This window comes from Aedes albopictus, chromosome 1, assembly GCF_035046485.1.
Source record: "Aedes albopictus strain Foshan chromosome 1, AalbF5, whole genome shotgun sequence".
Classification (NCBI taxonomy): Eukaryota; Metazoa; Arthropoda; class Insecta; order Diptera; family Culicidae; genus Aedes; species Aedes albopictus.
In genome coordinates, this window is record NC_085136.1 from 269705381 (window position 1) to 269727515 (window position 22135).

Sequence of the window (22135 nt, forward strand, 5' to 3'; positions counted from 1 at the left end):
AAAAGTGCATTTTGTTAAGGTACACCGGGCATGTTGAAACGGGTGGGGCAAGATGATACAGCGGGTTAATATAATGTTTTCTAATAATGATAAACAGTTTGATCGCTATAACACATTGCATTGTTTTTGATTCAAGTAATCTTTTAGCGAAAGACAAATTTCCAAATTGTATTGAAATCAATTTCATAACTTCCTGTTTCATCTTGTCCCACCCGTTTCAACTTGCCCCGGTGTACCTTATGGGAAGCGGTACTTTTGGTTACTTGGGATCTCTTGTCTTTTTCTAAGTAAACGTCAAGTGACAAGGCAAGAGGCGCTCTCTTACCGTACCAACTCTAAAATGTCATTCTTTCTGCAAAGTTTAAGAAGTTTAATTAGTTGAGTTGTTTCTAAATGCTGAAAAAACATGTCTAGAAACAATTAAAAACATTTTGTCACCGATTTTCAAATGGCTATATTTCATTTTTTTATTGTATGGAGATCACCTTTAATCCAGTGAGATATAATTTAATAAATGCATGATAATGGTGAGAGCCTCATTACGTAAGAAAGTTTGCTAAATGGTGAAGTACGCACACAAATCAGCGAAAACTTTATAACTATTTTTAGCTTTTTTCCTTTTCTCACTAATACATGAATATTAGCGGGAATCTCTTACCTTGGTATTTAGATACTTTGCCTAGGTAGAAGCTCTCTGAATCAGTGTTCGTGATGTGTCATCAGAGAAGGTGGTGTGCGTATGTTTTTGTATCCGCATACAATCAGCAACGCAGCTATCGCATGAAGATAGAAATTGCATCAGTAGATAACGCTGTAGTAGAGATCTCAGGTTCTTCCTGTTCAACCAGCGAGTAATGCTAGTAGCACCTTCTTCTTCTCCATCCTGGTTAACACATTGATTCCTGATCGTTCACATAGTCATCTTAACGGTGGTCATGTTTCTTCTGCAACCCAATTCCCTTCTCAAATTCATCCCTTCTTTCCTCGTGCTTGCTGTTCGAAGTCGAAACTGGAAATTCCACGGAAGATGGTCCATAATCGAGTACGATGAAGCGCGTGTCCTGGCTGATGGTTCTAGAATTTGATCTCTGGTATGGTTGGCAGCTGGATGACAAGGTGCCGGCAAAGGTACGCATTCTAGCCAAGGGGCTCACTTGGGCAGACCGTACTATTCAAAGCAAAGCCATTTATGGGGCAGCAGGGACGGTAGCCCAGGGGCTTAAAGACACCTCCCCCCTCCAGCAATCACAGATGCATGTGAGGCAGCCTTCAGGTGAGAAGCTACTAGGAGCTACCTTGACGCAAGGCTAGGCGTCTGATAACCCCGAAAGTCGGTAGTAAAGCCAGCAAGTCGGATTCCAGCCAGGCGTCCCGGAAAGATAGGAAGGGTGGGCCTGAAAAGGCTGGCCCGTCTCGGATTGAAAAGGACGGAGGTTTGTGACAACCGGTTGGTCCCCAACTACCACAAGATAGGGCTGGTCGGGGAGCCCCTAAGGGGGAGGACGCCCCTTGGATTAAAGTAGAGCGAAAGAAGAAAAGGAAGAAACCGCAAGCGGTTTGGATGCAGGAGCTTAGGGAAATCAGGCACAAGAAACGTAGGAGGGCATGTTCCAAGCGCGAGAAGGGCGACCTGCTCGCCATCAAGACTGAGCAGTCCAAGTACTCGGATGCTTTGAAGACGATGAGGAGCGACGCCGAGCTCGGGAACTGGGGAGCCGAAAAGCCCAATAATAGATGTACTCATATAGGTGAAATGATTCTTGAGTTCAAGCGCGATAAGGAACGCAAGGGCGACGTCTAAAAATGTCTGGCGGGAGAATTTCTTGGTGAGGACGTTGAGGTAAGGGCAGCGGAGGTGACGTTGAAGGTTTAAAGCCTAGACGAGATCACTCACGTGGAAGAGCTCTTGCTAATCAAACATTTCGGGGAGCAAAACGGTGAGTCGATAAGGGGATCCTCACAAGTTCCTACCTCATGCTTCCACGGGTCAATCGATGACAAAAACCACCAGCTAAGAGTTGTGTGCTTAACTGGTAGTGCAGTCTGGGCACTGTTGTCCTTCTGACTTCAGCTAGATTGAGGACGCTACGTCCCGAGCGTCTGTTCACCAAGGAGGTGCGGCTCATACAGCATCTGTTCTAGCATCCAGCGCAGCGACTGAATATGAAACGTTGTATCGCGTCAGCTATACCTAAGGTGGCAGCCCCACCAACGCGATGTAGGCAGCGCGACTCCAGTATGGTACCCAGTCAACACACAATCGCATATGATGTTGAATAGGATGCTAAAGTGGAGGCGATATGCGTACTCTTTACACGCGGCTAAATGGAAGCATATACGCATATGGCCTCCACTTCAGCGTCCTATTCAACATCATTTACGACTTTGTGTTAGCTGGGTAGCCTGTCGAAGCCTTACACCACCATGATGAAATTTCGAAGACAAAATTCGTGTTGTACAAGACTCTGATTCTTCCAGTCACTTTATACGGCCATGAATCGTGGACGTTGAGAAAAGCTGATCGGAGAGCCTTTGGAGTCTTCGAACGTAAAGTGCTGCGAACAATACTCGGCGGTAAACTGGAAGACGGCATCTGGCGGCGTCGCACGAACCACGAATTGTACCAAGCATATGTGGAACTTCGTAGGCGTGCGGATAGGGTCACCAAGCCTTCTAATCGCACCATGCTATGGGGTGAGGGTTTGATTCCCGCTGAAACTTTTCGTGAGAATAGTTTCTTCTTCGTATCCACTGGTGCATGCTCCGTGTGTCCCTTGTCTAGTTTTAAGTTTCATTCAGTCTGTACAGCCCCTGGCTGAAGACGGTGTCCGCGTATTTTATTTAAAGAGATGGATACAGTGAAACGAATAAAACACGGCAGGCTGCGGTGGTCTGGGCACGTAACTCGTACGAACGAAAGGCTAAAACCATATTAACCAAAGTACCAGGAAGGCCGCGCATACGTTGGCTTTTTGCAGTTGAGGAGGACCTAAGGGCTCTAAAGTTCAGGGTGACTGAAAGCGATTGGCCCAGGACCGAAACCAGTTGAGGCGAATGCTTCATTCGGCGTAGACTCACCGCTACGAGTTGTAGCCCATCAAGTATCAAGTATAAGTAATCAAGCATTTCAAAGACAATGCACCAAAAAATAAACATTTCGTTAGAAAATGCTGTGATGAGTGTGATAAAAACCACTTCCATCACTGCACTGCCTCATTCATTCATTCATTCGCTTGCAATCCAAACTTCGGACGAATAGCAACGAATCACACTACGTAGCGAATGGTGCATTCCATCGCACAGACGACGGGGTTCCCAAGTAACACATTTCTCACAGAAGAGTCACGGCGGCGCAGGTTTTTGTTGCACAGAAGTCACTGTGACTTACTTCTAGCAAGTAAGTGTTTATTTGTTAGAAGTAAGTCACAGTGACTTCTGCGCAACAAAAACCTGTGCCGCCGTGACTGTTCTGTGACAAGTGTGTTACTTGGTTCATTGGCAACAAGCCGTTTGCTGCATCTTTCTCGACTAGCTTCAGCAAAGACGAATGAATATGAGTGGAATAAGGCGAATATATGGACCCCTGGACGATGGTGTATTCTGCCTTACACAGCGAGCGTTCATTCAGGATATAGACGAGTGCACCGATGAACATTGAGTTCACTGAGCCTGAAAAATTTTGACAACACAGCGGGGTCGACTCTTAACAACTTCTACTCAGAGATGCATCACCAAAATGTGCTGATATTTTCTTTATTTGATTTCTTACATGAATTTTCATTTAAAGTGAAGCACATGCATATAGTTAATGCGCTAGTCCATATTTTTGCATCTTCATCGTGCAAACTAGATGCAATAAATTAAACAAATTTTCAGCTGGGTAGAAATTGTTGAGAGTCGACCCCGCTGTGGTGTCAAAATTTGCTGCCCGAGTGAACTTTCCGCGGGCGGTGCACTCGTCTATTGTTTGCCGTTTTGAACTTGATCTAGCGAAGCCATCAAAGTATTCATTGGACGTCGGATAACAATCGCTTTGTTTCCGAATAATACTCTATTATCTACCTATTTATTATCCAATACAGCAGAACTCTTTCGAGTAATGCAAATTGTAAGAACCAAACTTAAAAAAAACATGTAAAAGAGTATTTGGTGTAGGAAGCAATGAATGATTATGATATAGCTTCAATAAGCATACCCAGCCAATTTCAAACGAATAACAATTTTGAAACCAAATAAAATTGTTCACAACAGCACATGCTACATTATAATAAATTGTTGTTCATAAACCACGTATACTGGGGGGAGGGTTTGATCTTACAATTAGTCTACACTCCATACAAGTTCAAATGGAGAGATGGGTCTAGAATTACCAAATTTTGGTCCACGTGGTTTATGGACAACCTTAAGATGATTAGGTATGAAATTAAAAGAACAGAGATGAAGTGAAAACTAATATAGATAAATGATTGTATTTACGAAATCGAGCAATGTATATTAAAACTCATGTCTTTTTAACGTATTCATTTTAATTGACAATCTCAAGGAAAACCGTTTTACACAGCCAAGAATTCTAATTTGCGCTAAACACTACGACAATTTTCGAAAGCGATGGGTTTTAGTCTCCAGTCTAAACTATTACGGCTACTACGAAAATCCAATTACGACAACAATAAGCATCAATCACATTTTACTAAAACATGTAGGTGGATACCAACTTAAAATTTCATGATGTTCTTTGGCGTGATAATATGTTATGTGGAGTGGCTACCGGCTTGTTTGATGTGTGAGTGTGTTTGCCTTCCTATGCGTGCACTGAACACGTGGCCTTGTTCGTATCTTGTAATGAATAATGAATATGAGTCGAATGAGTGCTTATTGTGCGAACGAGTGTCTGTGCATGAGTGGTTGGCGTGCTAATACGGATTGGATTCTGATCATGGATCCATTGATCAACGCAACGGGCAATCGTCATCCCTTTCGCAAACCGAGTCAAACATTATTCGGACCAAGGGGATTTATTTATAACTCTACAGAAAATCAATACCCACATGTTTGAGATCCGGGCGACCGGCAATTAAATGAGCCACCGCGCGCCGGCAACCGGCCGCCACCGATTTATTTCCATGCATGCAGATTTTGTTTTTCGTGTTCCACACATGGGGTTGTGGTAGGTAGTTGAATCGTGTTCGATTTGCCTACCGCGGCCGCACAACAGCTGACGGGCGAACGGTAAATGGTGCATGCCGGGATACACTCCCGATCAAAAGTTTGGGGTCACTTTCTCGAAAAACGTCGTACATTTTTTGACCACATTTTTGCCTTATTTTCATATTATCTCTAGAGTGACTTTCAATTTTCAAGGCTTATTTTCAATATGTATTAAGTTGAAGTTAGTATCATAAGAAATAATTCAAATAAGCCAATAAGTATTAAAAATAATAATGTTGAAGACATCAACAAATCATATTCTCACGTATAGGATTGAATACAAAAAATGACTTTGGTTATGACTAACGTTTCTTTGATTTATAATCTTTTGAATGTGAACTAGACAATAGAAATAGGATTTTTTTTATTTTTTTATTTCTGTGTATTACAACTTATGCTAGTTCTACACTTTTTGAAATCCGACGCGTCTTAGCGGATATTCAATTTTTAAAAGAAATCCTGGGTTTAAGAAGGTGACACCAAACTTTGGATCGAGAGTGTACGTAGGTAGAATGCATTCCATGTATGCAAATAAGCTGGACGACGTGAGTCGCGTGGGAAGGTGTGCACTATCCAAACATTCGGAGTTTGGGGAAATAGTACCAACCCCCCTCCACCGCAATAATTTCGATGATACAGGAAAATCTGTCTGTCGACTGTCGAGTAGGTGAGGAAATGTGTATACAGTTTCATCGAATATATATTTAATGATTAACAACCGAAGGGACGGAACTAATTGAAACATAACAGATAAAACCAGGATGATAACAACATCGACAACGACAACAATTATAATTGAAAATAGCGAGATTAATGTGTGTCAACAAGGGCACCAACGGCATCAGTAATTTGGACTGCAAAAGTACTCATTTAACACTATACTTTGATGCAGGCTCTGTCTAATTTAAACTGCAGATATCAGAAACAAGAAGGGAGTTCTTTTTTAATTCTTATGTAAAGAGTTTCTTCAAAACCTGTGGCGACAAACCCCGTGGGTTTCGAGATGAACAGCCTCGGACTAAAAATCTCGTTAACACAGATAAAAAAGCAGCATCACTATCAACTGTCAATTCGCGATTGACACTGGGCCTCCTCTGAACATATACCCTAACCAAAACCGATAATCAGAAGACGACCTATGGCAATACCAGATGGACTCTGAATGCACTAATGAGGAACAATAGCAACAACATCACGTGCTCTTCGTTCTACCTTTGTGACCCACGGACTCCGTAGATTATAGTAATTGACCCCACTCTCCAAGTGCCCTCGTAGAATTAGAATGAGTGAAGTGAAGTAAAAGCTTCTTTAACGAAAAGGAGGCTATGATTGACAGCTCGGTTTGTGAAATGTGTTTGACAAACCCCTCAAAAGTTTTGAAACGCTTCTGAAATTTATCCTGAAGCTCTTTTGAAAGCCTTGAAGCCCTCTAAAGTCTCTTAATCCCTCTGAAAACTTTTGAAACGTCCTGAAATGCCTTGAAACGCCTCTTAGTTTCGCCTGAAGCTTACTTGAGAGCTTGTAAAGGACCTTAGAACTCCTTTGAAATATCCTGAAAAACCCCGTGACGTCCAAAAAGCGTCTCTATATAGGATTCTCCTGAAACCTCTTTGAAACTAATCTGAGAGCTTGTGATGCCTACTGAAGCTGCCCTGAGAGCTCCTCAGGACGCCCCTTTGCACCTTCGTGAAGCTTACCAAAAAGCTTGTGGAGCTCCCTGAAACGCCTCTGTAACCCCCAAGAACCATCCCTAACGCTCGCCTGAGGGCCTATGAAACCCGTAAAACGCCTCCGAAACCTCCTGAAACGCTTTGCGACGCCTCTGAAACCCTAATGATGCTCACCTGAGAAACTGTTAAGCTCTCTGGAATCCTTTTGACATCCCTGAAACACCTCTGGAACTCCCTGAAGTTCGTCTGAGGGTTCTTGAAGCCTTATAAACCCCTAACCTAGAAACGCATCCAACCGCCTCTCCACCGCCCCCTGAAACGCCGTCAAGGCATATGAGTCATCCGAGTGTCTGTCAAGCCCCTTTGCTTATCTCTGAAATCCTCTGAAACATTCCCCGAAACAATTTAAAGAGCTTTTGAAGTCCCCTTAAACCTCTCTTGAACCACTCTGCCTCCTGATACTCCCTGGAAGTCTTCCAGAAACCGCTTTGAAGCCCCACCAAAACCCCCCTGAAGATCTCCAGAAAGCCCAATCAATATAAAAACCTCTCGAAACTTCGTAAAGTCCCTCTGAATCTCATTGAAACGGCCCTGAAATCGTCCTGAAAGACCCTTAAAAGAGTCCGCATGACTTCACCTGGGAATTTCCTGGTCACTCACCATTTTAGAACTCTTTCGTAATCTTGAAATCCATTAAGGTTATAATTTGATTCAATTTAGATAATGATTCCATTTAGGTAAACATACATACCTCTTTTTATGCAGGTTATTTTATTGCACTTTTAATGTATGCACCTTTCTTTATGCCCTGCATAAAAATAGGAAATGCAACACAGAAGTGACAGCGGCAACTTCAGCCAGGGATGCCAGGGGATCACAGCGGCGCTTCAGGGATCCGAGGAGTGTCTGAGGGGGTTCAGGAGGGTTTCGGAAGCATTGCAGATAATTTTCGGCGGATTTCAGAGGCGTTTTCGGTGGGTTTGGAGGGTCTTGTTGCTAGTATTTCAGGAAGTTTCAAAAGATTTTAAGAGACACCTTCACAAAAACCATTGAAACCCCTTTAAATCTTTACAATCCTGTTGAAATGTCTTAGAAGTAACCGTTATCAATTTGAAATGTCCCTAAAAGCCCTTTGATACAACCCTGATCTGTAACGCCCTGAAACCTCCATAATCTCATTGAAGCACCATTGAAATCAATATTATCAATTTAAAATGCCTTATTAATCTTTTGGAACTCCTTTAATGAGCTCCTGAAACCCCTTGAAACACAACTACACCCCCTTGAAATCCCCCTGGAATACTTCAAATACTCCTAAACCTCTATGAACGCCGAGGGTTATAAAGTTCCTGAAATCTTCTGAACAACACCCCGAAAATCCAATGAAAAACGTTAATAAAAACAGAAAAAAAATCCTAAAAAGCTCCTAAAGTCCCTTGGAACATCCTCTCTGGAAGTTTTTGAAAACCCTGTGGCCCCATCTCAAATGCCCACGAGCAAGATTTGTTCTCGCGAACTAGATTTTCTCATTAAAGCTCTGACTCCGGGGGAGTCGGGCAAAGACCACGGCCCAATGGCCCATACATATTTAGTTTTTTATTGTATGAACGAAAGACCACGGAAGTCGAACATCAGCAAGCAGGCCCTGCTGAGACGTGCTGAAAGTTAATACCGGCTGCCAAGCAGACCGTGAGAAACTCATGTAAACTGCGACAGCGACAGAACCCGTGAAGCCGAAGACTTCGAAGTCTAACCAGACGAAGGCCTACGATTTCGCAGTTAACCTCTGAAAAGTGTGGCGGATGCGACTGCTTATGACAAGCAATCGCAGAAGCGTATGCGGCTGCGATACCAGGTGACGTCCGCGAGGCTGGACGGCTGTTAACCTCGAAGACCGGCAGTGGAGCCGGTACGTCGGATCCTGACCAGGCGTCCCGAAAAGATGGGAAGGGTAGGCCTGAAATGGTCGGCCTGTTCTGGATTGAAGGAAACAAGGGGTTGCCACCACTGATTGGACCTCAGCTACCATATGTTAGGGCGGCTCAGGAGGAGGACGCTGCCTGGACCATAGTTGGCATTAGCATTAGCATTAAGCAAGTCGCACAAATTCGTAGGTGGTACAGTTCTGGATCGCTGTTATGAGGGTTGCATCCTTCCTGTCCGTTACCAAAGCACAAAGATTTGGAACTAATATCTGACTCTTAGACAAGATTGACGTAATCCTCCAACGGTCGATTGCTGTCCTAGGACGCTCCCTGGACCATAGTTGAGCGTAAAATGAAGAAGGGACCGCAGGACGTGCAGAAGCGTAGGGACACCAGAATAAGAGACGTTGTACGGCGTATGCCAAACGCGAGACGCGTTCTTCATCAAGATTCAAGAGCCCAAGTATGCGGAAATCTTGAAGGCGATGAGGAGCAACGCCAAGTTCGTGGATCTAAGAGCCAACGAGCGCAGTACTAGACGTACTCGTACAGGTGAAATGATTCTCGAGCTCTAGCGCGACAAGGAGCGCAAGGGCGCCGCCTACAAAAATCTGGCGTAAGAGATCCTTGGATGGATGGATACTGGTATGGTGCCTATCAGCATTATTATCAGTGAGGACATGAAGTGCTTCGAAATGTGCGGCACAAGAGGCATACGCAGGACTGCCAGGATGACCTCCATGGTCAAATGGCAGCGCGCGTGGGACAGTTCCACCAAAGGAAGGTGGACCCATAGGTTGATACCGAGGGTAGATAGTTGGATTAGGCTTTAGGACAGAAGGTCGAAGGACAAATGGTCGAAGGACAAAAGGTCGAATGGACAAAAGGTCGAATGGACAAAAGGTCGAATGGACAAAAGGTCGAATGGACAAAAGGTCGAATGGACAAAAGGTCGAATGGACAAAAGGTCGAATGGACAAAAGGTCGAATGGACAAAAGGTCGAATGGACAAAAGGTCGAATGGACAAAAGGTCGAATGGACAAAAGGTCGAATGGACAAAAGGTCGAATGGACAAAAGGTCGAATGGGCAAAAGGTCGAATGGACAAAAGGTCGAATGGACAAAAGGTCGAATGGACAAAAGGTCGAATGGACAAAAGGTCGAATGGACAAAAGGTCGAATGGACAAAAGGTCGAATGGACAAAAGGTCGAAGGGACAAAAGGTCGAATGGGACAAAAGGTCGAATTTCAGTAGACCAATTTACCAGCTGGTATTTCTCGCTTATAAGACAAACATTTTTGAGAAGTCTTTGTTGCCGCTCATTGAAAGAAACATTGTAGTGCTGTTATAGAAATTATATGCATTTCAGTCACTAACATTTCCATAGGAAATTTTTCCTTCTTTTGTTTGTAGGCTGTTCTTCCAAGTTCTGTTAATGTAGTATTTATTTAATAGCAATTTAGTTTAGTTATTTGTTAGGGATTTTTCCTTCTTAAATTTATAGGCTGTTTTGGATTTTTTTTTATTACCGAACAGGTTTGGGCCGAAGGGTCTCCGATTTCAATGAAAATTTCACCAGAGCTAGAGGTCGTGGATATATGATCAAATTTGGAATTCAAAAAAATCATAATGGACTATTTTCCCGAAAAACGCTAGATAAAATTTCACAATTTTCCAAAATTTTTTGAAATTCCCCAAACTTCAAAAAATCATATCTCAAAAACTATGCATCATAGAACAAACTTTTTTTTAGTGAAATCGACGCCAAATTACCTCAGCAATCCGATAAAAATACAATGAGAAAAAAGTTTCTTAAAAATTTTTCACCATAGAGAAAAAACGTCTAAAAATGCCGATAAAAGTACCGTTTGTATCATAGATTATTTTGAACAAAATTTTTCCTAGCGCAAAAACTAATGTTCTTCCTTTCGTTCTTTGAAGCCAAAATGGAATCTCTTACCGTTTTAGAGATATAGCCAAAAAACCAACGGCCAGTCGCTATATTTTCATAGGAAGCCATCTACAACAGCGGCCGTTCACCTGTGGGGGCATCCATTTAGTACGTCACGCCAAATTTGGGAATTTTCAACCCCCCCTCCCCCCTTCGTACGGGTTTTACATATACCTAAAGCATTGCTTGTCACACTTTTCAGAACCCCCCCTCCCCCCTCTGAGCGTGACGTACTTAATGGATGCCCCCTGTTGCAACATGTTTGAAACGTAACTTTGACACTAACGTGAATTGAAGTGCACTGACAGCACATATATGGCACTTGAGTGTTTTTCATGGTGCCTTTTAAATGCAACAACTTATCAAATTTTTAAATTAATGGACATGTAACTAGAAAGCGTTGCAAATAACAAGTATACAACGAGCAAACGCATATTTCAACGTATTTTTTTTTTTCAATCAAAGCAATCATATGCAAACCGTTAGAGATGAGTGGATATCAGGTATCTATAAGGTCTTTTTACACATGTAAAGCTTTGTTTTGTTTCTATAGAGTGTTTGTTGCTTAAATGTTCATTGGTATGTGGATTCTTCTATACACCATAAAGAGACCCTTTTCCACTCAATATTAGCATGGTCTGTGTATAATGTGCTTTAGAAAAAACACTTTTTTAAAACTTAACGGAATTTTAAAAGATATATACCATAGATGAGAGGAACAAACATGTACTCTCTGGAGCGGATCTGGTGTGATGGTTACAGCTCGTAACTGTCACGCCGAGGACCTGGGATCGAATCCCACTCCTGACATACTCACAAATTATGAGTTCTTCCTTCGGAAGGGAAGAAAAGTGTGGGTTCCGAGATGAACTAGCCTAAGGCTAAAAATCTCGTTAATACAGATAAAAAAGCATGTATTAATTAGTACGAGCAACAAATTAAAACTAAGAGTTTACTATCCCTACAACTTCTTAACGCGCTAATAAAACATTGTTGCTTCAAACCAAGCTTTTCCTGTTCTAAGAAGCGACACAATTCCAACAGTGACGATAATAATGTTTAGCAATGGTTAGCAAATATTAATACCGAGCTCTGTATAGAGCTACTGAGTTGATAACAGTTGAGACAGCGCGGTACACTGGAGGATCGATCATTACCGTTAAAGTAAGTTTTGACATTGATTAATAGAAAAAAAACACTGAAATGTAAGATCAATCAGTTTATCACTTTTTTATAACTAACGGTTTGTTGTCAAAAAAACTTCTTCAGTTTTGAGAACGAGCATGACAAACCCATACTACTACCCATAATATATTCGAATCAACCAATAAATCGGTGCACGGTTCGAATGATTAAAATAATGTCTAAAATTGTTTAATGCTGTAAGATGTCAAGTAAATGTTTATTTTCAAGAAATTCTCAAACGTCCTCATTTTATTTACATCCTGTGCATTTACGAAGCTTCATGGGTTAATATTGGATCGTTAACTATATCTTTTGAAAATTTCTAGAATGCTTTCGTTATTTCTGAACGAAGCAAAAGAATTATAATCAAAAAATACTACACAACTATGCATTTTTGTTACTTACACAATTAAAAATGTTATATCATTTAACCTGTAACAAAAGGACCTCGTCGTATCGCACACATTTTTCCATCAGTTTATAAATTTACAGCTTGCTCTCAGTATGAAGCTTGCGTTGAACATTCCATACAAGAAATTGTTTGATGTAAAATTAAGTTAAATAAGATAGAAATTCGTATGCATTTTTTTTTTCGTTAGGTATAATTTCAAATATTTTGCTGAGTAGTAACCATTCTCCGTTAATAGTTTTCTTTGTTTTCATTGTTTTCTTAAATTGAAATGGAAAACATATAGGGTATGAGTGCCATATGTAATTTTACGCTCACCGGTGCAAGCATGGGAAAACTCATTCGCTCACCCGAATGCCGGCGATGCAAAATAGCAAAAAGAACGCCAACAACCCAATGCTGAGTGAGAGCCCGGCGCACTAAGAACGAACGCAACACGAACGGCTCGCCACCGACGTCACCGAAGCGAATCAGGAGAGAAACAAATAGAGTTCGAAATGAATCAGCTTGCATCGGTGTATACGAAAAGAACGTTCGCTCTCTCAACTACCGAGTGGCATTCAGCTGATTGAATCAAAACGCACTCACTGATTTAATTCCCAGTACTGAATTCTTCCACTGAACGCTAAGTGAACGTTACAATATGAATGCTCTCGCACCCGACTCAGTACGCAAACACTCGTTCAATCTTGGTTCGTTCGCGTACGGCACTCAAATTTTACATTTCACATATCTCAGCATTCTGATTCTTTAGAAAGATGGTGTCTTCGGCAAAATTGTTTGGTAGATCAAGGGTTTTCAGGATAATTATCGTTTGGTTCGAGTTTCTGCAGCTAGGTGGCGCTAGTTGCATTTTTTGCAATTTTTCCTGATATATATGAAAAACAAAATTTGTTAGCTCACTAGCACCACCTGTTGGTGGAATTTGGAACCAAAATATTCATCAACTGTAAGTCCTTGACCAGCTTAAGACGTCTGCTTGTCTCTGATGTCACAGGATTTGATACCCCTTAGCGGGTTTTGAACTTACTGGCATGCTTTCGGTTCACCAAATGCTCAAACAACACTGACCCCTTTAATCACACTGCGTGTGCACTGAGTTCTGTTTTTTCTGCGTGCGCGCAGAAATTGGGATTATGATCTGCGGGCTCTCATTGCTCTCACGCAGCACTCTAATCACCCGCACAAAAACTCTGCGTGAGAGAAATTATGTACATTTTATTGTGCGTTTTTTCTCTTTCTTTTTGTAAGGTAAATGAAACTGAAAAGTTCAGTGAAAGATGAGCGTAAATGGGCACAATTTCTGCTTGACATGCCATGCAAGGAATATTATTTTCCATATTTAACCTTAACTTAACATTACTATTCATCATTTATGGGCATCTATTTCGAATTGCAATGCGGTAAAAATTGCTGCATATAAGCTATTGCAAGTTTTAGAAGACACTTTCCTATTTTCCAATAATGATTGTTTTGAACTTGTTAAATAATTTTGCTATCACTCGTTCTATTTTTTAATCGTCGTTTTTCGGTCCAATTCTGATCACTTTTTCATATCTTCCAATTTGTCTTTAGTCTATTTAACCTCTTTACCCTTTTAGACCTTTTGTCCATTCGACCTTTTATCCATTCGACCTTTTGTTCCATTCGACCTTTTGTCCCATTCGACCTTTTGTCCATTCGACCTTTTGTCCATTCGACCTCTTGTCCATTCGACCTTTTGTCCATTCGACATTTTGTCCATTCGACCTTTTGTCCATTCGACCTTTTGTCCGTTCGACCTTTAGTCCATTCGACCTTTTGTCCATTCGACCTTTTGTCCATTCGACCTTTTGTCCTTCGACCTTTTGTCCTTCGACCTTATGTCTTTCGACCTTTTGTCATAGATTCAACCCCAGGCCGTGGGTGCTTTAGGTGGTACCGTCGTGCGGGGCTACTTTTGAAATGCGGGGCTACTTTGGACACTTTTGAATATGGATTTTTTTAATTCAAAATATGGTTCAAATCTATTTGATGTCTTTGGGACTAGGGTATATGTACCATTCCTTGGCCTAATTTGCAAGCCACCTTGACAATTTTGACCATAACTCATGAATTAATAGCACTAGAAATAATATGTCGACCCTATTACACACTCTAGGCAATGCATGTTTCACCAACTGAAAGTAAACTAACGTGAATATTCAAGAATTTACTTAATTAAGTTGAAAAGATTTGATGCGATGATATGCAACGTTGGTTTATGGTACAAAAATTGGCCTATTAGTGGATACAACGTTGGCCTATTGATTTCCATGCACTAGTACCACTAATTATCTCATTTTTTCAATATTTCTGCTGAAGTATCATCTCTGTTTGTTCACCAATCTTACTTTTAAATTATATTTTCGGAGCCAAATTTTCAAAAAACTATAAATAAATCACTTAAACTAAAGTTCTTTCTTAATTATGTAACAAAAACAACGCAATCTTATTATTGTGTTATATTTTTACAGTCACCGCACACAAAATCTTCCTTCCTGTTCGTTCTTTCTGGTTCTTACGCAAGAAATGTTGTTGACGTCTTTTTATCGCTGTTTTGACGTCACTTTACTGATAGGCCAAGATTTGGGTACATAGTGAAAAAAAATGTCCTCAATATTCGGCCCACATTCAATTTGTAAAATAGATATTATTCTTTGAAAACAAATACAAAAGCTCAAAATAGCGTCTTTGACCGTCGCATCAAATGTTCAGTTATTGAAAAGTGAATTCAAAATGTTCCAGAATCATGCCATTTATGATCATGTGTATAGACTACCCACTAAGCCGAAGAATCATGGCGTCTACAAAAGCTAAACAAACTGACATTTTCATTCAATTGTAATGTTCCAAAGTGCTAAAATTGAAACAAAATGTTACAGTTGTTTTGCGCATAGCTCTTCCGATATCCAGTTATGCGTGTTTGTTTGAGTTTTTGGTTTACATTGAGATAGGCCGAACGAGGGGGCTATGCCAACGAAGCATCCCGATACCCTATTATGAAACAATAGTTTGCCCTTCATTTGGTTGAAATTATTTTTCGAACAGACCGTTTATTGCTTGTCAGGACGCGATAAAACATCGAATAAACCAATAAAATATACATAACGTATCAGAACATTTGGTCTGTAAGCATTGTTTCTACAGTTCATAAATATCAAAGGGTTGATCAATTCATTCAAAATGTATCTACGTAGCATATACAATCGAATATTTGTATCGTTATACGTTAAAAACGACCGTTTCACCTAAATAAAGGATTGATGGTCCCTTTTTTCAGGCTATCTATATAGCAATATCACGCTACTCATAGTACCAAAGGTAGCACATAACCATCTTAAAACGCATATTTTTATTGAAATTATGTATGATACAGTATACTACAGTATTGGTACAAAGTAGGTTTCTAAATAACCCTGGAATCTGAATTGCAGTTTTGTTATAGATAAAAATGTCCAAAGTAGCCCCCATCCGGTTCTATATGAGATGTGTCCGATTGGTGTATGATCAACTTTTTTGTTTATTGATGGATTTAGTTCAAATTTTGCATACATCCTACATACATACTCACAATTATTGTGTGTAAAAATTGTGGAAATCCATAAACTACTCTGGGAGTTATAATGTCATAAAGTTGAAAAACCATGAAAAAGTGTAAAAAGAAGCCCCGCACGACGGTATCTGCACAGATTCGGACATGCAGGTTCTCCTACATGTCCGGAGTGTGCAGACTGCGACGAGACCGCGGAGCATGTGCTCTTTGAATGCCCACGCTTCGTGGAGCAAAGGTCGATTATGCAGGAGGTATGCGGTAGAGAGATCACTCCCGACAACATTGTTGAAAGGATGTGTACGGGGGAGGACAAGTGGGATGCCGTTTCTTCCACGGTATCTCGAATCGTCCTTGAACTACAGATAAAATGGCGAGCCGAACAACAACTAGTTGAGTTGGCTCCCCCTCCCCATCCAGGAGCTTGAGCCCAACGTAGTCTATGTACTAGCCAGGGCTCGAGCCTCCGGAGAAGAGTGAACTTAAGGCGATAGCAGGTGGAACGCTTACCATCAGAGTATACTCATTGTACGAAGTCATCCCCCTTCTCGAAGTCATCCCTAACGGGCGTACCGCGAAGGTAAGAAAGAGAGAAAAAGAGGTTTTAGTGTCGACCCCATATAGCCTGAGGATCTACCTCTCGGGTATCTGTGAAAGCAGGTTTCCTCTTTCTATAAAAAAAGAGGATGTGTAGGGATGTGTTTGGCTGGAATGCCGTTTCAACGGCTATCACCCACATCGTCTTGGAGCTACAGAGGAAATGGCTCGTGGACTCGGAGAATGGCTAGCGCATAAGCGATACAAAAGGTGGTTCAAGGGTTCAGAGTCGGCAACATAGCTCATACCGATGACCCTTACAGCGATTTCGTGGCCGCGAGGGTTGGATCCCGCAGTTGGTAAGGGACCCTCTGCAAGGTCGGGGTAAGTGTAGACCCCACTATAGTGTCAGCAACCCCTTCTGGTGCTGGCTGATAGAACCTTACTTGCGGAAAGGGCAAATCGCTGTGCACGCGGTTTCAGTTCTTGGTTCTTGCTGTGCAGTTTGAAGCATGCGTGGTGAAATTCTGTTTGGTGGGTCGAGGAAAGAGTAGTCCTGGCTCTTACTTTTGTTAGAAAAGACGGTTCTTAATCCCACACTACCTGGAACTTCTTGTTCAGGTGTCTGTTGAGCGAATTATTCCCAAATTGCTTAAAAAACAATGCATTGGTGTATTACTTCTGGTGGTCCCGGCTAGGCTATTGGCTTAACAGTAATTGGAACAGATTAGGCTCAGGGTGGATAAGCAGACCAATCTCCTTCGTTGACGTCGGAGGAGATCCCAGAAGTCCACTGATTCGTCGAATTGAGTTGCTTGGCATATGTGGCTAGACCCGCTGAGCTTTTATATATCTAAAATTCGTTTTTGAGTAAACATGTAACATTACAGTATACTATGTACGAGAAAGGCAAAAACGGAATAACTGTTGTCAGCGTAACTAGAAACCCTCCCACGACCCACAAAGTCATTACCCCAGTAGAAAACATTGACCATCGCAGATTGCATCGAACTGCCTGCCAAGCCAAGCTTCCAAATCAACACCGTGGTGCCAACTCTGAGCCAAATGTTTGCCATCCGCCCCCAAATGACCTCAAACAAGTGACAAATCGTGTCATACGGTTGTCGGTCCACCATTTACATTCCGTACCGGTAGGTACCTTCCATAAACGAACTTTGTCAGAACCAGTGCCAAACACATGCTGCAGCTTGAGCAGGGTGGTTGACCCGCACCTTGGGGGTGACTGTTGACAGGGGGCGTAGGACCACGTGGGTGGTACACCGCGATGATGGCGTGAAATTGATGACCCCACATCGAAATTAGGCTCTCACTCCGTTGCCTTTGGCATGAAGGTGGCCATACCGGCCAAAGGGAAGCGAGTTAATTGCATTTTAATGTTCGCTCGTTTTTGCCGTCTCGTGATCGAAGTTGATTAATTACCGAAATTTATTCAGAGATTGTCACAACTGAAAAAGTGGTGTAAATGTTGTTGCATAAAAATCTGTCCGATGTTGCCCTTGTTTGGAAAGAAAAATCAAAACGGAAAATAAGTAAAATTCAACTAACACACGACATCGATTCTCTCTCGTCTTTTAGGCAAGCGGCGGTCTTCACCGGAAATCGGAGTTCGGGAGCTCTCCGCTCACCATAACTCCTTTCTTCCCAGCCTGGACACTTCCCACATGTGGTTTTCCCACATTTCCTAACTAACTTAATCTATCACAACTCAGTAGTAACGGTGGTAGTAGCAGCAGTTAGTTAGGTTAGAGGTGACAAGTATTGATGGTACTTACCCTAGCACGTGAGTGAGTCGTTGCCGCATCGGGCCTATCGTGGGCCGACGGTTCGTTGCCTCCCCGCAGCTGGTTGGCCGCCATGAACTCGTGCGTCCGGTAGGCCAGTTCCGGGCATTTTTTCCTCCGCGGCAAGGGCGGTTCGTTGATCGATGCTGTTGAAGGTGTCCAACGAAGGTACAGGATGAGAAGGTAAGAATAGAATTTAGAACGTTAGTAATGCTATGTTGAACGAGGCTTGTCAAGCGCAACTAAGCTAAACGACTACTGCTATAGCATGGGAATATTGGAAACAACATGATAACTAGTAATTGGGGACATTTTGCTAATGATATTCCTAATATAATATACAAGAAACTATGCTAAGCTAATTGGATTCTTGTGAATGTTTTAAGGATATTTGCAAACAAATATTAAAGCATTTTATACACATTAATACGAGCCAACTTCTCTACTTCACGAATCTTTTCTGATAGATGAGCTAAAAATGATCCAACGGTTTCTACGCGATGCTAGATTTCTATTAATGCATGAGAATATGAAGGGTTACTACGTGTTCCTATAACAGTTCAACCAGAATAAACCACTATACAAACTCTACGTTTCGTAGGTAAATCTAACCAAACCAATACAATTCAACGAATACGAACATCAAGATTGAAATCTGCAGTATTTCTGAACCATAAAAATGATTGAACAGCCCACTTTATGTCCAAAGGAAACTATTATGAAAATTGAATATACCTCAAAGTTTATTCGCTTGAACCGTATTTTTGGACCTCTTGATTCAGAATAAGTGCGATTTAAAATATTTCATCTTGGGTTTTTTTTTTCATACATTTTTATATGGGATGAAATTGACCTCAAAGTATCTTTTTTCGACATTTATATGGGAAAATAGAAAAAAAAAACAAAAATAAAAAAAATAAAAACTCTAGATGATTTTTTTAAAGCCGCACAGATTCTGAAACTAGAGGTCCAAATCTTCGATTCTAGTGAAAAACATTTAGGGTACATTCACTTTTCATAATACTACCCTTTGGACATAGCGTGCAGCCATTCGAAACTTAACTGCATCCTTCGTAAGCTGCTGTCGAATTTTCATTTATTTATGAGAACTCATAATCAGAAACGAAAAAATATCACCAAACCAGAAAATAGGCCAACGGTCGAATTGTGGACCCCTACAGGACATAAGTTTGAATTTAAGCTAAAATCAAACAGATATAGAGGATGTTACATATAATGATGATGTTGGTTAAAAATGTCAGTAAAAATACCCATTTATGGCTGAAAGTTTGATGAAAATAACTGATTTTTGGGCTCTACCCCATTTGGCATAATGACATCTGGCATAACGCCGTTTGTCATAATGGAATTTGGCATAAAGGCCATTTGGCATAACACGAAGAACAGCCTTCTTGGTAAGAATGTGCATAATAATTGTTATGCTAAATGACCATTATGCCAAATGACCGTTATGCCAAATGGCTTTTATGCCAAATGGCATTATGCCAAACGGCATTATGCCAAATGGGGTGATTTTTGAAGCATCAGTTTCCACTGTTTTGGACACCCCCATGTATTTTGAACCCTCCTAAATATATTTTTTGGACACTCGGTGTTAAAACCCGCTTGAAACTGTTTTCGAAGAATCTGCCACTTGGATATTCTGGATCACATCCTGAAGAGTAGAATCGTAGGAGCAGTTGACTAGTCACCAGGGCACCACCCTGGTTACCAAGATGTTGTTTAGACACAATCAGCTACTGAAAAACTTGTAAATCAACCCTGTTATTGAACACACGTCCAGTTGCGTGAGGCTACTGAAGATAAAGCGAATCATTTCAAGATTGTAAAGATCGTTGGAGAAGGCGGAAGTATGTCGAGAGTAGAAAATGTTGGAATTGTTCAATTTGCCGGAGAGGGATACGACGTATGGAGAATCCGAGTAGAAACGCAGATGTCTGCCCACGGCGTGAAGAAGATGCTCACGAAGGGTGTACCCATGGATGAAGCGCAGCTGGCAGCGTTCCGCGAAAAGAACGAAAAAGCAAAGGCTCTTCTGGTGGCGTACATTGCTGATTCACATCTGGAGTATGTATGTGCGTGACAAGGATACTGCCAAGGAGATGTGGAATTCCCTGGCGAATACGTTCGCGAAGAAGGGCTTTGCAACGCAAACCTACATTCGAAGATCCCTGGCAACGTTGAAGATGGTAGAATGAAAATTGAACACCGATTATGGACCATTTCCGCCGCTTTGATGAGCTGAACCACCAGTTGAAAGAAGCTAGAGCTACTGTTTCGAAGTTGTATGCCGAGAGTCAACTGTTCATTTCACTTCCGTCGTCTTATGACTACCGTCGTGACTACCGCTATGGAGAATCTTGGAGACGATCAGCTGAAGCTGGACACTGTGAAGGCACGATTATTGGCTGAAAAACAGAAGCGATCGGGAAGAGAGAGCGATTTTTAGATGGTGTTTCGAAAGGATCAGGATCAGCGTTTGCAGCGAAGCCGGTGAGAGGCAAGCAGAAGAACAAGTTTCAAGGAAAATGCTTCGTATGCGAATTGGGACACAAGAAATTCTCCTGTCCGAAGATGAAGAATCGACATGGTAAGGCTCAAATCGCGACCGTTCCAGTGAATAGAGAAATTGCACTAGTTCTGTTTCAGGATGAAAGAAAGGATCATAAGGCAGATTCGTTCATCGAATGGATCTTGGCTCGGGAGCAAGTTGGCATATGGCGTATAAGGAAGATTTTTTTCAATATTTATGTGAGTTCGGCGAGCCTTTGGTGATCGAAAGTGTCAAAGAAGGTGAGAATCTAACTGCTACCAAAGAAGGAACGGTAAAAGGAAAGGTTGCCGTCAATGGAAGCGGACTGACGTTGTGTCTGGGGAATGTGCTTTTCGTGAAGAATCTCAAGTTCAACTTGCTGTCGTTATCGCGTTTTCTGAAGGCTGGTGTGAAGGTAGATTTTAATCGTGATCGAGCAATATTGTCCAAGGACGGAGAAACCATAGCTGTGGCAAAGCTACGTGGAAGTTTGTATTATCTGAAGATGAGCTGTGTGACGTCGCATTCGGCAATGGTTGCAAAAGGCAGTGGCACAAACGGTTCGGACACTTAATCTTCAAGAATGTTCAACGGCTGAAACAGAACGAGATGGTTGATGGACTTGGCGAAGTAAATGACGAAGGTGGACTTTGTGAGTGCTGTGCTGAGAGCAAAATGATCCGGTTACCGTTCAACGAGAGTCGACCGAGAACAACAAGACCGTTGGAGCGCTTTCATACGGATGTCTGTGGCCAGATAACACCGAGGACAGCAGATGGGTATCAGTACTTTGTGTCGTTTATCGACGACTACACCCATTTTGCTGTTGTCTACCTGATGAATCGAAAATATCAAGTCTTCGAGTACTTCAAGGTCTACGAAGCCATGGCGACGGCCAAATTTGGATCGAAAATTGCAAACCTGAGATGCGACCTAGGAAGAGAATATTTTTCAAACGAGCAGCACGAGTATTACACGAAGCAGAGAATCCAAGTGGAATCGACTGTTGGCTACACTCCTCAACAGTGGCAGAAAGATTCAATCGAACGCTTGCGGAGAAGATGAGAGCGATGTTAACGGAATATGGCGCATCGAAATCGATGTGGAGAGAAGCAGTGTTGAATGCAGTCTACGTGACGAATCGAAACTCAACAGAAGCTCTGAGAGGAAGTGTTACACCCGCTGAGCTCTGGCATGGCAAAAAACCGAACGTTGGTAAGCTTTTTTTTTTTGGTTTTTATTTCTGTGTATTTTAACTAAAGCTAATTCTACACTTTGGTAAGCTGCGAGTATTTGGATGCTTTTATTTGCTTTGATTCCGA

The 22135-nt window shown here is 41.8% G+C and overlaps 1 protein-coding gene across 7 annotated transcripts in view; it reads right to left on the reverse strand.

The window, feature by feature from the left end:
• The window catches only part of LOC109429334 (serine/arginine repetitive matrix protein 1), a 497632-nt gene that overhangs the window by 360969 nt on the left and 114528 nt on the right, over positions 1 to 22135 (reverse strand). For all 7 annotated transcript variants that reach the window (XM_062846750.1, XM_062846749.1, XM_062846752.1 and 4 more), the window contains one exon: positions 18251 to 18405. In XM_062846750.1, coding sequence (XP_062702734.1) covers positions 18251 to 18405 — 155 coding nt within the window. The remainder of the gene's footprint in view (positions 1 to 18250; positions 18406 to 22135) is intronic.